The 17,277-nt window shown below is 39.1% G+C and overlaps 1 protein-coding gene and 1 long non-coding RNA gene across 5 annotated transcripts in view; one reads left to right on the forward strand and one right to left on the reverse strand.

Moving 5' to 3' along the window:
- Nucleotides 1-6,849: 6,849 nt before the first annotated feature.
- Nucleotides 6,850-13,319, reverse strand: LOC124106491 (uncharacterized). The gene is made up of 2 exons (XR_006856081.2): nt 12,531-13,319; nt 6,850-11,634 (listed from the first exon to the last, which is right to left on the reverse strand). It is a non-coding gene; the product is annotated as an uncharacterized LOC124106491 (long non-coding RNA).
- The window catches only part of Magi2 (membrane associated guanylate kinase, WW and PDZ domain containing 2), a 1,314,737-nt gene continuing 1,309,366 nt past the window's right edge, over nt 11,907-17,277 (forward strand). For 2 of the 4 annotated variants that reach the window (XM_046464122.2, XM_046464123.2), the window contains exon 1: nt 11,907-12,702. In XM_046464122.2, the coding sequence (XP_046320078.1) occupies nt 12,402-12,702 (301 nt within the window). In that variant the 5' untranslated portion in view covers nt 11,907-12,401. The remainder of the gene's footprint in view (nt 12,703-17,277) is intronic. The other 2 variants (XM_058585490.1, XM_058585491.1) reach the window with 1 other exon arrangement.

Below are 17,277 nucleotides of genomic sequence, written 5' to 3' on the forward strand. Positions count from 1 at the left end.
TGAAGAGACTCTTTCAGAGATATTTGCATTTTATTATCTCAAAGAAAGAAATCTCTAGTACAAAATTATCAGACAATATGACAAAACATATTGAAGCATTTTGTAAAGAGTGAAAATGATGTTTCTAGCCATTTAAATCATTCCTCCTATGCAAATCATTCTACCCTTGAGGAGAGACCTACATTTGTCTCCAGAGACATAAACTAGGAAATAAATCTCAATTAATTCTGGAAAAATTAACACTTCTTTCATTTAGTACTTCCTGCTAAAATGTAATTTTTGAGTAATATTTATTTAATATCCTTTAAAATATTTGGGAGGCTTAAAAATTGTAATAAGTTTATTTTTCTTGTGGTCTATATTTTAATAAATCCCTAAAGCCTTGCAATTACATAATCAAGCAGACTGCATGTTCCTTTGCCTCTTAGATTTTGGTTAAAAATCCCCAAACTCATATTCTTATCAAATAAAGAAAGTATATCTTCATTTCTAGTTCTCCTAGCAAGTTATTGTTGATAATACAAATAAAATTATAAATGTAGCCTAATGTGGGAAGCACAACTGCACTGCATTAAAATATGTCCTTAAAATCTTAAAAATATTATTAAAATGTCAGTCCCTATACTATACAAGTTTTTAATATAAGGAAATAATTTAATTGAGATCCAAACTAGATGGGATTTAATTTATAGACTACAAAAAACTAGTAATTGAGTGACATCAGGGCCACTATTAACTGTAGGTAAAAATGTTTATGATTATTATCCTTTAAAAGCATGGAAAATTTTATCCCACACTTACATAAAATTTTTAATTGTATTATTTTTATTCATAGCATTTCTTTTTCAAAGTACACTGTACATTAAACATATATTAATTCAATTTATATTATAAATGTATATTAAAATTGGTTAGTTCTTTTCAAATATTTGAAAGCTTTAGATTCAGTGACTCTACTCAGGAAAAAGCCTAGAAGATATCCAGGAGAAAGGATTTCTAGGGGTGATCCCACAAATTGAATGTGAGGAAAAAAATGGGAGTTTGTTGGAAGAACTTGAAATATTAGAGGAGCACATGAGAGGGCAATAGGAGTTCTACTGTGTGCAGTCCTGGTCAAGTCCCACAGAGGGAATTGTCCTATGATCAACTTAAGAAGTTAAAAGAGAATTTCCAACTGAAGCATTACTTGATATTAAATAGGATGATGAGTACCTGGTCTTGAAGCATTTATAGCTGATCTACCCATTCTGAGATTGCATTCATGTTAATGTTTGAGCTAACATGGATTCTCAATAAACAGGTCACATTTTATACATAAAAATGATTTGACTTGTTCTTTGTGAACCTACCTACACTTGCTTCATATTATTCCTTTCTCTTGATATCTTAACTCTTTTGATCTAAAGTTTGTGAAGTTCATCTCAGAATGTTAAAATAAATAGCTTTGTTTTTCTCCTCAATTCTACTGCCTACTCTAATGCCCAATTTTCTCCAGAGAAATGGTTTTCCAAAGTTCTGATTCTTTCATTGTCGTAATTGAGAAGTTGGTCATTGTCATAGGATCTAATTGAGAACTTGGAAGATTAAAATTCTCTAAAGCAACTAAATGATTTCCAATTATTTCATGATCTGTCTTAAAGTATGTCTCTTTCTTAAAGAAACTTAGCCTTCTTTTTTTTTTTTTCACTTTAATAACTATTACCCTGATAGATAAATTGAGACCATTGTCTCAAAACTACTGCCGCAGTCTGGCTGGGCACAAAATAACTGAGCTGCTACCAAGCCTTGTAGGTTCAAACAGCAACTCTTTATTCTAGAACTCTCACCGGCCCTCTACACACACTTCCCTGGAACACACCCCCTCCACCAGGCTCGGCGCGCCAATTCTCTCAGAAGACCGGTGAGAACTCAATGGGAACTCCAAAGTAGCAGGCACTGGAGGCAGCAGGATCCACCCTAATCCCAGAGCCACCCTATTTCCAGCAGGATCCACCCTAATCCCAGAGCAGGGTCACCTTTCAACCATTCCCTCTGGCAAAAATGCCAGGTGTCATTCCCACTAAACTGTGGCTCTCAACACTCTACCATGTTCACAGAAGGCAATTTGATTCCTTTTGATCTTTAAAAAAATCCTTTTAATTTTTCTTTTTTTACTTTGCTAGTGTGAGTTGATTTTGTGCTTTAGGGGCAATTCTCCCCTTCATATTCATTGATGGGTATGTGTTCCATTTATTCCTCCTACTATAGTATCCTTTTCCTTTTTCAACCTCTAGAAGGAATGAAAAATGTAAGTCATGCTCTCAAAGTAAAACTGAGCCATGCCTGGAATGTTAAAATCTTAGGAAGAAATGTGATGACAAGGCTCAGGTTGCATGTCATAAGAGTTCGTAGGAAAATGACTTAAGCTTCTTATGTATAAATTAAAAACTTACCTTAAGAGCGTTGTTTAACCTGGACTTTCAAAGAATCCCTATTCAGGCAAATGGTTGGTTCTCAATGGATGTAAGAATTATAAGAAATTATGTGTAATATTTTGAAGATATACATATGTATATGTTCAATATATAATAATATATATTCAGTCATATATACAATACTGTCTATATATATATATATATATATATATATATATATATATATATACAAATAATACAATCTACACATTTTTAAAGAAACAAGGGTAAGGATAAGATTACTAGTATTGATCACATTCTGACTCTCAAAATTGTTAAAAGTGAATTACACCACATGGAATAGTGTCTGGAGAGTTTTGAAAAATTATTAAAATTAGTATAATTAGAATTACATTTTCATTGCATCCAAATGTTCATCAGCATTTGTGCTTCTCAATAATCTGGCTAAGGAAGTATGGTGAACTTTTCTTTCAATTTTTTTTTTTATAATTTGCTTTTCCAAAGACTAGAAAACACAGCTGACTGTTCCTTACTATTTCAAAATCTAATATGTTCACTTTCTTCCTACAACTTGCCTTTCACCTATATCCTTTTTCACTACTAACAGGAATTAAACCCATGATATTATTATTCCTTTGTTTCTTATTTTACTTTCTTTAAACTCAAACTCTTGTCATTTAAAATATAACAAAAAGATAAAAAATAATAAGCAGAATTAGAATGTAGAAAGTAGACATATTACAATTGGTTCAAGTTAGTTAAAATTATTTTTAAACTCACATGGAAACTGATGGAACTCAGAAGGCATACACTGAGTTATAGTGAAAAAATAATGAGTTAAGATGTGTATTGGAAAAACAGAGGGAATAATATGAAAAACCAGAAAGTTGTTAGAAACAGTAAAGTAAAAGACAAGTAAATAGTATTTTATAAAATTTTCTGTAGAAATGAGCACACACACAAAAAAATTGCAAGATGGTTTTTAAAAAATTATAATTTAAAAGACTGCATGTGACAGAAAGTAAACTATCCACTTAAATTTAAAAGGAGGGTGGGGACAGACACGGCTACTTGATGGCATGAAGTCAAAGTATCTGGATTTTTTTTTCAGTGTTTTAAAAAATTTAGTGAGAACTGGCTTAAAGTAAAAAAAAAAAAAAGTATGAAAATGTCTTTTTGAGTTTAGCAGAATGTGAAAGATGATAAAAGACTGACAAGAGAGCAAAAGAATAAAAAAGAAAGATAAAGTAAGATTGATATTCAAGCAGTATGACTGCATGAGATTGGATTAGAAGGAATACATTTCCAAGTTCAAGAAAATATTATCCTGCTATATTTTATGCAGATGCTGAATACTGTAACAAAAGCATCATGGGTCCTTATTAAAGTAACCATTCTCACTACATAAAATGTTGCAATGGCTTTAAAGTAACAGAACAGAAATTTTTTTTTTTCATGTTTTCTTGAGCTGGTCAATTTCTTCACACTTTGTGAGCTCTATAGTTAAGATGGAGCAATGATTTAAACAATTTGCTATTCCAGTTCTCTTTCTCCACTGTGTATATATTTCATGGATCATAAATTTCATGCAAAGAGATCCTTTACAAGAATCAAAGTCACATCCTTCAAGAACTTTCTAGCAATCAAAATTATCTGATAATATCATGAATTTAAGTAGTCAAAGTTTGATTCTTCCATCTTTTTCTCTCATGTTTTCAGATCTTTTGGGGACAGAAAGAGAGACAGACAGACATAAACAATGACAGTGCTGTTTGAAATTAAATTCCTGAGTATATAGGAGAATTTGAACCAGATATTCCACCCCAATGCTTAGAAATACCAAGAGGTTTTATATAATGCAGAAGCAGGCTCACTGAACATTAATTCTCAACTAAAATGATCCAGTTCTGGCCTTCTCATGCAAATTTAATCCATTTAAACCTAAAAGGTACAATTACTAAAATGTTTGAGGTTTTGAGATAAAGAGCATTAGCCCTAGAGGGAATATGACATGAGAGTACATAAAACATACAGTTCCATGTATGTGTTTTATGGGGTGTAAGCCCATAACCCTTCCCTTCACTAACTTAAGGAGGCCTGATTTCTTAGCATTAGATCTTCACATTGAAATACAGTTTTATTCACTAGTTTTTCCTTTCTCTCTAGGCCCAGCAAAGAATGTTATGAACTAGAGCTCACTCACAGTTTTTTCCTCTTGCATTTTCCATTCTGCTGGGTAAAGCAAGTGGGTCAAGGTTTCAAAGTGTCCTCACATATATATATATATGTAGCCCAAACTCTCTCCAGAACTTTAGTTTGTATTTCTAGTTGCTGAACTTAAGCTGGGCATACCTGTGAAGTCACTGGGTTGGGCCAAGTATGCTGGAAATCACCAGATAAACACAGCAAATCCTCTCACAGCTCCATTTAGAACAAGTTTGGGGAGAAAGTCATATTTTATGGTAATACAAATATGGGCTGACTAGAGAACACAATCTAAAGTTCATATGAAGTTTGATGTGAAACTGGAAACTTGAAATAGAATTGTTCTTCACAGGAGAGGTGATTATAAAATTGTTAGAGATATTTTGGTAGAAAAGCCTAAAAGTTTCCATGTGAATATCATAACAAATTGAAAAGGAGTTTAGGAATAGGAATGTTCACGGGCCAACATGGAGTGCATTGAGTCTGTCCCTTATCACCATCAGCACCATCTTCAGACTCTGCCCAGATGCAGTGCTGTCCCATGTCCTCATGCTCACATCTAGGTATATTTGTCTTTTCCTTGTCGTAATGAGCTTTTCTATATTTTATTATTATAAGATACTACTATGGGTATAAAGGAATAATAATTTAATAAAATAGATAAGAATTCATACTAAGTAGTGATCATATAATGAAATTTTAGGCACTTTCACTTTGGACATATCTGCCATTATGCAAACTTTTACTGAGCTTTCACATTGTGTCAGACAGTGTAAGACTGTAAAGATGGGTAAGACATAGAATCCATCCTTAAATTCACACCCATTCCTGCTATGGAAGAGAGATATGAAAATAAGGAAATAACTTAGAAGTCATATTTCCAAAAATGATACATGGAAATGTAAAGGAGAATTGTGTTTGCAGCAGGAAGAAGAGTCAGAAATGCTTCTGAAAGGAAAGAAGGTGGCCCCAGAGGTATGTCTAGGGGATGAATAGTTATAAGATGGACAGATAGAGGGTTGTATTTTAGGCAAACACAGACTGAAGCCACGTAAGCAAAGGCAATTAAGCAGTTCAGGAAGGTGGGAACAAAACACTGAAAGTGGAGGGGAAGATACAGGCCTGACCCTTGGGTAGGACACCTGGCTTAGCTGCTCCAGGCCCCAGGTAGGGTGGGAGATCGGCTCAAGTACCACATTGCTCTAATATAAGCGTAATTAAATCTGAATGTTGAAATTTCTGTCTTATATTGCAAGGGTCCTAGAATAGATGCTATAAGTGTATTTACTTTCATTTTTTTATCCTGGAGAACCCACAGGTTGGTTGCCCCCAATTCCAACCTTAGGGGTAAATAAATAAACATAGCTAGTGAGATAGGAAAGGGGCAGAGAATCAAAGCCACATCAGGAGTTTTGACTTTGCTGTGTACATAATGTATACAACAAGTGGATTTTAAACACAGGAAAAAGAGTGGTTTCAGAAATGTCATTCTGGCAACACAATAGTGTTTTTTGAGGTAAAAGGGTGATGAAAAACCCACAATAATACACAATAGCGATGTTGTTGACCTGAACCAAGAAGCAGTATGGATAGGAGCCATAATAATTTATAATACTGCGAAGAGAAATGAGTTCCACATCCTAAACTCTAAAACCTAGGAATATGTGATATTACAGAGCAAAGGGAAATTAAAGTTGCAGATAGAGCTAAGGTGGCTAAGCAGCTGATTTCAGAATAGAGATATCATGTTGGATTACTTGGTGGGGCCGATTTAATCACAAGAGTCCCCAAAATTAGAAGAGGCCATCAGAAGTGTCTGAAATACAGTGACAGGGAGGTGAGAAGAACCTGAGTGGCCATTGCTGTTTTTTTGTTTTGTTTTGTTTTTTGTTGTTGTTTTGGTACTTGGGATTTAACTTAGGGGCACTCATCCACTGAGCCACATCCCCACCCCCATTCTGTATCTTATTTAGAAACAGGGACTCAATGAGTTGCTTAGAGCCTCGCTTTTGATGAGGCTGGCTTTGAATTCGCTATCCTTCTGCCTCAGCCTCCCAAGCCACTGAGATTACAGGCGTGTGTCACAACACCTGGCCCCATTGCTGGTTTTGAAGATGGAGCAACTGGACCACAACTGAATAAATTTAGGCCATCTCTAGGAGCAAGAAATGCAAAGAACAGGAAGTTGCCGCAGCCTGGCTGGGCACAAAATCACGAGCCACTCACAGCCTTGTAGATTCAAACAGCAATTCTTTATTCCCGAACTCACACCGGCACTCTACAAACACATTCTGGGGAAAATCCACACTTCCACTGGGCTCTGCATCCCAAAATACTCTCTGAATACCGCGAGAACTCAACGGGAACTCAAGGAGCGGGTGGGCTTGAGGCAGCAGGATACGCCCCATTCCTAGCAGGAATCACCTTAAACCTGGAACCCCCCTAAACCCAGAACGCCCTAAATCCCAATCTGCCCTAAACCCTGATCCACCCTAACCCGGATCCGCCCTGGTCCTTGAGCAAGGTCACCTTTCATGCAAAGTCACTGCAAATGACCTGGGTCCACCATGGAGAGTTCTTCCTCTAAGCAACATGGAGTAGGCTGACAAAGAAATTGCGATGCGTCATTCCTACTTGGCAATGGCTCTCAGCAGGAAGTCTCCCCTGAAGCCACCAGAAGGAATGCAGATCCTCAATTAGCACCTTAATTTATTATCCACAGTTTGTGAGGTCAGAAGTCTAACATGGCGTGTTGAGACCCATCTTGGATTTTAAACAACTAATCTGTTACAGAAGCAGTAGCAAACTGATAGAAATATCCAATTCAACCTTGGCTTGAAGAGAGCCCTTGATTGAGAACCACACTGAACATTTACCACTGGGCAAAAATTTGGGACATGTCAGTACATCTCTGATAAGGATTTTTGGATGAGGTGCATCACATGTTGATCATACTGTCCACAGTCTTTCCTCCTCAAACATTTACAGATTTCTTAATATATGAACAACATTTTTACATCTGTTGATCAATCAATTGCTGAATTTTGTTTCCACATCTGTTCAGTTACTTTAAATGCACTTAGTATTAAGGAGTTTAAATGTAATATAACATTAGTAGTAAAAACTTTGAGTCACATAGGTTTCAAATCACAACTCTATCCTTTATTGGTAGTGTGACTTCAGGCAATTTAAAATAACCAAACCTCGGTTTCCTCATCTGTAAAAACGAAAGGCAATGGCTCACATTAGGGACCCCAGAATCATGCCCTGAGATGAGGATTGTATACACATGATTTATTTAGAAAGTCCTTTCATGAAAACCCATAAGATATCAGAGTAGGCAAGCTAGGGTAAGAGGTGATTTCATGCAAAATCCTAGCTCCAACATGATTCTGTGGGGGAAATTAAGGTATAAATGGACCTCAGATTTTCTTGCCAGTATAGGAAGAGGGCCAGGCTACATAATGAGGTCCATTCTGGGGGAGAAGTTAACTTCCAACTGGTTCTTTCTAACTCTGCACCTTAGGCAAACTGAGACTAGAAACTTTGGGAAGTCTTCCAAAGAGAGTGTCAGGGCAAGCTGTTGGAAAAAAAAAAAAAAAAAAAAACAGAAGTAAGGGGAAAGGACACTCAGATTCAAAGGGATCCTAGGACATCAGGGTGGAGCCTGACTGTGTCTGTCACAAGGATCGACATCATAGAACTCTTCTAAGAATGGAACACACTCAGGCTTCTCTTCATTTATCTTTTAAAATTTCATTTTTTTGGGGGGGATAGAATGAATATCTAGCATAATTTTTTTCTTATACAAGTCTAAATGATGAAATAATTCATATATATATCTCCAAAAAAGGTCAAAGAAGACAAAGGAGAAATAAAGCAAACCTGAAGGATGCCAGAATATAAATGAACTACATTATTCTGAACCTAGCATTTCAAAATTGCTGTGATTTCAGCCATATTTTTTTTACAGCTGGAAATTTGAAATTATTTGAGACTCACAGCTTGTTTTCATCTTTGAAAAGGTAGTCAATACAAACAAAAATATTCATCTGATGGCAATAAATTTGACAAGAAATTCTATCAACCCCTTCCCCAGTAAATTCCCAATTTTTATAGAAAATATCCTCATTTTCTGGCTACCCTATTTCCTATACTGATAATTAATACCTTCAATTCTGATAGCTTTCAAGTTCACATTTTACATGATACTTAACCCTGTCATATATATATTACCACCTCATTTTTTTTTTCAGATTAAGGAATAATCTATGAGATGTCACATAAGTTTCTCTAAATAAAGACAGTATCAATTTATGACTCCCAAGATTAAACTCTGTTCAGGGTTCCTCTTACACCATGTATCATAACTGAAAGAGAACAAAATTAATATGAAGAGTTATTAAGTAACAAAAGGGATGGACTACTAAAAAAATAGAGACCACTAAAGAATGCAGCGATAGCAGATACAGGGAGCAGTCACTGCCTCTAGAACTGCAGGGGAGTAATCAGGAGGCTAATATCATGGAAGAACTCCCCCAGTCTTCACCCACCATTCTACAAGGCTGAGAGTCAGACCTTATTGGAAAAAACATATGCCATGGCTCATGGGATGGCCGTGAAATTTGTTCAGGTGTTGCTCACTGGGCTGGCAGTAATCACCAGCTTCATTGCTGGTAAAACTTGCTAGGAGGCCACCTACTGACATGTCAGTGAGACTGACAGGGCAGCCACAGACTGGAGAATTACCCAAATTTACTGGAGAGTGAGTAACAACGATCTCTTGGACACACTGGCCTAAAAGCCACTGAGTGACCAAGAGCCCCTCCTTTTTGTCTGTGCCAATCTAGCGCCTTCTGCTGACAAAGCCTAATATTGTGCAATATGACAGCAAATATTACAGATTTTAGCTCCAATATAACAATTCAGGACAAACAAGAATAGACTTGGAGCGGAGGAACACTAAATTAACTGGCATGCACTTCCATGACTCCACTGGGTTCTGAAGGATGAGCATGTTCTTGCATCAAATTCCTGCGCCATTAGTTTTATATTTTTCCTAACTGTCCCTAAAAGATGGAATAGAACCAAGCTTTGGAGGCACTATGTACTCATAGCTGGTATGATGCATGGTAAGTTCATGGGAGAGAGTTCAACACAGTGACTGAGACAAAGTCTGCAGCAAACAAACACTCGACTCTGAATGGATGCTTGCTTCAACACTGACTAGATCTGTAGCCTTGCAAAAGTACATCCCTGTGTACCTCAGTTTCCTTACATGTAAAAAGGGATGAAAACAATGTCTATGTTATTAAGGTATTAGGAGAAATACATAGTATAAAGCCTACAGAAGAATATCTGATATATTTTTAGAACTTAATAAGTATTTGTCTACCCATACATGGTAACCCGTAATTGGTGTTAAACCAATACATATTTTGTTCTCACTTTCAGTTTCCACTTAGGATAGTGCCTCATCCTGCTAAAACCTAACTTCCTTTGGTGAGACTGGGCTTTGCTACAAAATCTTGCCTGTTTCTGAGCACTGCCTGCAGCTCTGGTTTCACACCCAGGCACTGGCCCTGGATCACGGAGTAATCCTCACCAGCCACAGCTGACTCTTTGGAGATCTGGTTTCTTACATGAAAAAAAGACACAAAGCTAAACAAACCTTCTTTAAGTTCTTCTTCAGTTCTGACCTAGTTTGATCTTTTTCTCCCCCCAAACAGTGAGGGAGGGAAAGAGGAAGGAAATTACCATTTTGAACGCCTACCCACCTGTGCCAGGCAAGAGTTCTGCCTGCTTTTCCTAACTTAGTCTTCACCACAGCCCTCTCAGATTAGTAGTATTAATCCCATTTAACAAAGAAGGAAACTGAGTCTCAGCTGAGTTTCCTTGATACTATGCTCCTGGCTCCTCCTAAGTAGCAGAGGCTGGCTTCAATCCCCCTCTGTTTGGGTCCTCAAAGCATTTTTAACTGTACTGCTTGCCTCCCACATTCCCTTCATCTCAGACATCAAGAATCCTAACTGCTCAAAGCTTTTTGTTCACTGATTTAAAAAGATGAGTGGGTGTTAGACTTTTTTTTTTTTTTGTCTGAAACATATCATTTGAAAGTTAAGCAAATGAAATTCGTTTATCAGTTACAGAAAAATTTTAAAAATCACTCTTAATGTCCTACAACACTCGTTGTAGGGCATTAAGAGTGAAAATTAGCAGCCCTTCTGCTTTCTTGAGCCCTGTCCTCACCTTTCCTCCTGGTTGAAAACTTGGTGAAAGGAAATGAGACAGTTGGGGGTTAGAGAGTTAAATTCCAGTCCAGATCAAAACCTTCTTTCTTTTCACTGTAGCAGGAGGTTGTCTAGATGATCTTAAGGTTTCTTCCTTAGGGACAAGTCTGACTGGTGTCTCTTTTGGGCAGGGCGTGCCCTGCCTTCCCTGGGCCTCTGGTCTGGGATTAAGCTGTCCATTTCTCTGAGGAGGTTGCTCTCTGCAACAGTCTCCTCTCCAACTTCACCCCTGTAGCCCTCTTCTTCCCGCTCCTCCTACTGAAAAAAGTGAAACCCCTTACTCAGATCCCTACAATCGCCTGTCACGAGACAACCCCCGCCCTCTGCTAAGTTTCAGTCCAGGCTCCGAGTCCAAGATTCTGCTTCACCTTCTCCCCGCAATCACAGCAACCAGACTTCAGTTCTCTAACTTTCCTTTCTCAGAGGGGGACTTCTGAGAACTTTGTAAAGAGTTAAGCAACTGCAAAAGTGAAGCGATGCAGCCTCTCTCAACAGTGACTTCCTCCCCACCGCAGACCTCCAGGCTCTCAGGCCTTCTGCAGTTCCTCGCCAGGTCTCTGCACCCCAGTTTTCTCACGGTAGGATCCGGCTCCAAGAGGCATCAGACACTCGGTTCGCCAGCTGTTGAGGTCCCTCTATTTCTGTTCGATCCGAGCTCGGGTCAGAGGAAGTCTGGGCGTCCTCTTCGCGCTGCAGCCTAGCGCACCGCTGGGACACTACAGGGGCTGAAGAAAGGTCCGCACTGGGCTAGCGGCCCTTGCTGCCGGCCTCCCCCACGCCGGGCCTCGTCTCCCCTCCTTCCCCACTCCCGCCTCCTCCCGTAGGCTGCCAGGCGGACCCAGCCTGCCTCTCTCTCTGCCTTCACTACCGGGTCAAGCTGAGGAGGGAGGGATACAGCGGCGAAGCCCTCCCTGGCTCTCCACCCGGTGCGCGCGCGCCCCTCCTCCCTCTCCTGCTTATTCCCTCCTCCTTTGCCTCCTCCCCTCTGCCAGTACAGTACAACTAGTACACACACACACACACACACACACTCCCTGACGCTGCCACTGCAGCTGCCATGGATATCAGCTAACAACACACACCCAGGCGCGCGCGCGCGCTCCCACTCGCACCACGCAGGAGTGGCCCCCGGCATCCCTACCCTCTCTCCCCACCCCCACACCACCCGCTCGCTACTGCTCCTCTGGCTCTGCCGCCGCCGCCGCCGCCACCACAGCTTCCTCTGCTGCGGGGCCACAGCCTTGAGTGTCATTCAAGGGACAGCACAACCTCACCCAAGCTCTTCTACCTCTGCCCAGCCGTCCCTCTCATCCTCCCCCTTCCTCGTCCACACTTCATCCAAAGAAGAGGGAAAGCACCGAACAGAGGGGGGGAGGAAGGCAAAGTCTGCTCTTCTTACCCCTTTGCCCCCTTGCTCCTCCATCCTCGTTCTCTCAATACCAACACCCTCCCCAAAGGAACCCCAGGAACTGAGGAGACTCACCCCACTGCCATGTCCAAAAGCTTGAAAAAGAAAAGCCACTGGACTAGCAAAGTCCATGAGAGTGTCATTGGTAGGAACCCGGAGGGGCAGCTGGGCTTTGAATTGAAGGGGGGCGCCGAGAATGGACAGTTCCCCTACCTGGGAGAGGTGAAGCCCGGCAAGGTGGCCTATGAAAGCGGCAGCAAGTTGGTGTCGGAGGAGCTGCTGTTGGAGGTGAATGAGACCCCCGTGGCGGGGCTCACCATCAGGGACGTGCTGGCTGTGATCAAACACTGCAAGGACCCCCTCCGGCTCAAATGTGTCAAGCAAGGTGAGCGCAGCGGATGACTGGGTTCTTTGCCAGGCAGAGGGACGGCTTGCGGAGCGGGGCAATGCAAGGGTGGGCGCGCGTGTGGAAGGGGGTGTGTTGCGCGATGGTGGGGTGGGGTCGAGAGAGGACCTGAGGTGCAAGTGAACTGTGCCGGGTATCCGACTTGGGGGACCGAGGGGAGGGGAGGAGCAGGTTGCGGTGTGGCATGCAACTTTGTTTGCGTAGTTAGACCCTCCCCTTTGGAAGGTATTCGGCCTTGTCTGACCTCCTCAGAGCTCCCGGGGCAAATTGAATGTGCGTCAGTGGCATCGCCCGCAGTGGACGAAGAGCTTTGGGGGAAGGAAGGAAAGAAAGAAGGAGGGATGGAGAAGGAAGGGAAAGAAAGGAGGAAGGAGCAACTCCAGGGTGCAGCGGCATAACCAGTGGGGCTGGGAGGAGCAGAGGGTGGGAGACCAGTGGAGAATTGCGTCCAGTTTTTCGAGAACTGGACTGGAGATGCCTGGGTCCCCAGTTGTTCCCTAGATATCCCTGAACCACTAACTGGCGAGGAAGAGAAGGAATAAATTGCTTTGGGAGCTTTGATGGGTCTTCTGTAACTTTTTCCCTGCTTCACTCCCCTGTCCCCCTCCCCCGCCCACGGTGGTGTCATGTGGGCATCGCGCGTCACGTGCGGACTGACTAACCCCGGCGCTCACCCCTAGCCAGCAGTCGGGAGGAGGCTCCGGAAGGAGGCGCGGCGCTAGCTGCGCGTTCTACTTTTGGGGGGTCGAGAGCGGAGGATGGTTCCCGGAGTATACTTTACTCAGGGGGTGTCCTCACGGAATGGAAGTCCTCCTGTGGTTGGGCTCTCCTCTGGCTGAGGAATTGGAGGGGCGTGTTTCTGGGGAGGAGTTGGATGGGAATACCAGCTGGTTACAGCTCAGACTCCCTCAGCTCCAACCTGACTTTGATGAGCCACAGTGCAAGGCTGTGACGTGGACTTAAGGAGATGAATGTTTCAGAACTCTCCCGCTAACTCCGTCTTTGCTTAACAGAAAATTGTCCCAAAGGGGAAGAGAATGAGATAAAATATGAGTTTATTAGAGGACAACTTTAACAAGTGCAAACCAGTGTATCTGTTTTTTACACGTGATTACATACATATCATTTTATGGCTTCATGCACATTTCATGTGCCACATGTATGTATGCTGCACATGAATGTCAATCTAAGGTTTGTTGTCAATGTTAAATCGTCCTGCCTCAAAGATGGGGTTGAGCATATCATTGTCTCTACTTTGAATAACCACTTAATCCTATTGCATGATCAACTATCAAAAAGTGGCCTTAGGGACAGCACTTTAAATTTTCTGATTGCTCTAAAATTTTGTCTAAAACAGTTATCTAAAAGTTAGCAAGAGAAAAAAGAAGTTTTAAATGTAAATTGTCATACAAAAATGTTTTCATTGGAATTTTAGTATTAATAGTTGATGACTTTGTACAGTCTTATGCAACTTGTAAGACACAAAAGTACATTAGTATGACACTGAAGAATATGAGTTAGGTAATACAGTATGTTGGTGTTTTTCAATATGACACACCCAAGACAAATACTGAGACTTGTGTTAGCATATTCTATGTCATGCTACTACCTAATAGCAATAGATATAAATGTTAAGTTCTGACTTACAGTACAAAAATGTACTGCATAACTAAGTCATGTTTTTCTTGACCATGGGCTTGGTATTAGTAATGAAAAGTGGTTGCAAAATTTAACACATTCATAAATTGAACTAATAGTGTCCTATGAAGGGATCAATTGCCCAATTGTGGTTTGCAATGGTGAATTCATCTTAAATGTTGTAGTATTTTATTCTGTGTACTATATATTTATATCGTCTTTGGCAAATTTTAATACTAGCAACCAATAATGTGTCCAAAAGAGAAAGAAAGGGAAATTATTGAGTGTTGAGTACTGAGTATTTCATTTCCATAAAAATTCAATGGAAACACTTTGAAAAACTGAGGGCATAAAAGTTGTCATTAAATATTGAAAAGCTATCAAGTACAAAAAGGAATTGTGACTATCCCGTGACAGTCCACAAGACAAGACTAAGATGAATATATGGAAAATTTTTAAAGGCTGAAGCATCTTTATCTTTATTTAAACAACAAGCTTTCTAACACAGCTTTCCAAAAGTCTCTGAGCAATATTACAAATTGAGCTTCCCTTGATTGTGGGTGTTCATGAAGAAGCTAAAATGATTATTTTCCCTGGATTCCTTTGTAAGACAGAGAATTGAACTAGGTGTCATTTGTATCCTGCTGTTATAATACAGCCTCTGATTACTAAACTTTGGTATTATATTTTATTTGGAGGATAGTTGCTTTTAGAATTCAGGGAATATCTGTACAGGAAGTTATATATCTAAGTTAATATCACTTTGCATCATATATTTGCCCTCAGTTCTAGGCATCACAGCTTCATTGATGACAGAATTTTTTACCCTTGTTCAAAGAACCCCTATGGGTACCTGATTCATCTCCTGAATCACTACTGACTGAAAGAAAAGGAATTGCTTCTGTTACCATTTGTGGAACATATAATCTTTAATATACTCTTTTAAGTAGAGTAACTCATATATAAAATTCTCTTGTTGAAATCATTCTTTTATTTGTCAAATAATGTTTATTTTATTTATCACTGTAAACAAAGTAAAAATTTCAGAACCATAAATGTAGTGTTATTTCTTGGGTTTTAGTACAGATTTCATTTTTTGGAAAATCATGTAGAAACTCTTGGCTCAGTAGTTATATTTCTGTAGAGCCAAAAAACTAGCATAGCTGAAAGCTTAAGCATGGTTTGTTAGCAGTTGTATTTTTAAATATTAATGAGATGATTTTTGAATATTCATTCAGATATTGAGAATCATACAAAAACTACATGAATAATTATTGCTAAACTAAGGCAGATTTTATAAAGAAAATGAAAGTATGAATAACAAGTATATTGATAAAATATATACCAGATAAAAATCACACTATTTTATCAAATTTTATGTATTAATTTGACTAATTTTACATTATAGTCATAATAATTTTAGATGATTTTAATTTTAAAAGAAGATGAGCTACTAGGACTTTATGTCATACTAAACAAGATAGATGTCATTTTTCTTTACTATTTAAATGCTTTCAAACCCATTTTTAAAAAAAGTTTTAATTAAATTAAGGGGTTTCCTTTATAGTTTAAGCCATCTCCTTTTAAGCCACACATTATTGAGCCATATATGAAAAATAACATTTATTGTCACACACAATTATTTTTTATGAATTATGGCTTTTTCATTTATGACAATAAACTTTCCTCCTCAAAGTATTTACTTCTAAATTAGCATTTCTGTTTTATGATCTCATTCATGTATCAGACCAAGTCAAAGAAAGTTCCTTGGGTGATTTTGAGCTCTATATTGGAATGCTAAGGGTTATTCTTTTACCTTTTCTTTTGTTTATCACTGAAGTTCATAGCTGACCATCGCATAGACCCTGTGTTCTACATTCCTAGCACTATATGGCTGCTAATGCATCCAGGCCCACAGAGCCTGGATTTATTTCCCATTAGATATCTCACAATGGAAAATAAAGGGCAAAAACGTTTTCTGATTCATCCTATGTGGAAGATAGGCCAAATAAGGCCTTTGAAATTCAGTGCTAGAGAGAAGATCTCCATTGCTTTCCCTGCTATTGCTGCTTTCAAAGACATCTTCAAAGGGAAGTAGATCCACATTTATTAAGAGTCATGCTTTCTTCTTGACTGACTTTAGGCTAATATCGTAAAGTTAAACCTCTATGCTTCCTTTAATTTGGAAAGTTAAAAATAAACTATGTCAAATTTTCTGCCAATAAAAATTGACTTTCCTTCATAGAATGTAAACTATATTGCTTTTATAATACAAATAATAATAATAATAAATAATAGAAATGTTTAAACATTTTGATCAGTTAATTATTTTAGAAATAAAATATCTTTAATGTTTTGGAAACAAGGTCAATGAGACGATTCTGTTTGAACATAATTTATGAGAGACTGCCACTATAGTTTCCTGTATAATTTAAATGGTATGACCTTGAATGTGAAATATAACCATTTGTGTGTTATGCTTTTATTTTGAATGAGAGTCTCTTTGTGACATCCCTGCTGAAGAATTTAAGTGCTACCATCTCTTTTCTTAACATTTACAAAGTGTCATCTTTTGGCACATTTGTTATGCTCACTTTCCCTTTTAGTTGCTTGAAACTCACACATCTACTTTCATAATGAGAAAAAAGTTTGCACATCTGACATCTCTGATTGCTTGCAGTTTAAACAATGGCTTTCAAATGCATAGCAGGCCCTGGCAGAATCATTTCCCCCAGGAGGTGGTAGAGAGTAGTGGTAAAATGGGTACTCTCCTGTGTGGACTATCTTGCTTTGAATCCCGAATAAGCTAGTTTATACAACCTATATAAGCAAGTGCCCTAACCTGGTATAGTACCTTAAGAAGATTAGACAAATTTTAAAACATGTAGTGCCTGGAGGGCAATGTGTTTTATGAAT

This window comes from Marmota monax, unplaced genomic scaffold, assembly GCF_021218885.2.
Source record: "Marmota monax isolate L192 unplaced genomic scaffold, Marmota_monax_Labrador192_F-V1.1 WCK01_AAM20220418_F8-fsc00065, whole genome shotgun sequence".
Taxonomy (NCBI): Eukaryota; Metazoa; Chordata; class Mammalia; order Rodentia; family Sciuridae; genus Marmota; species Marmota monax.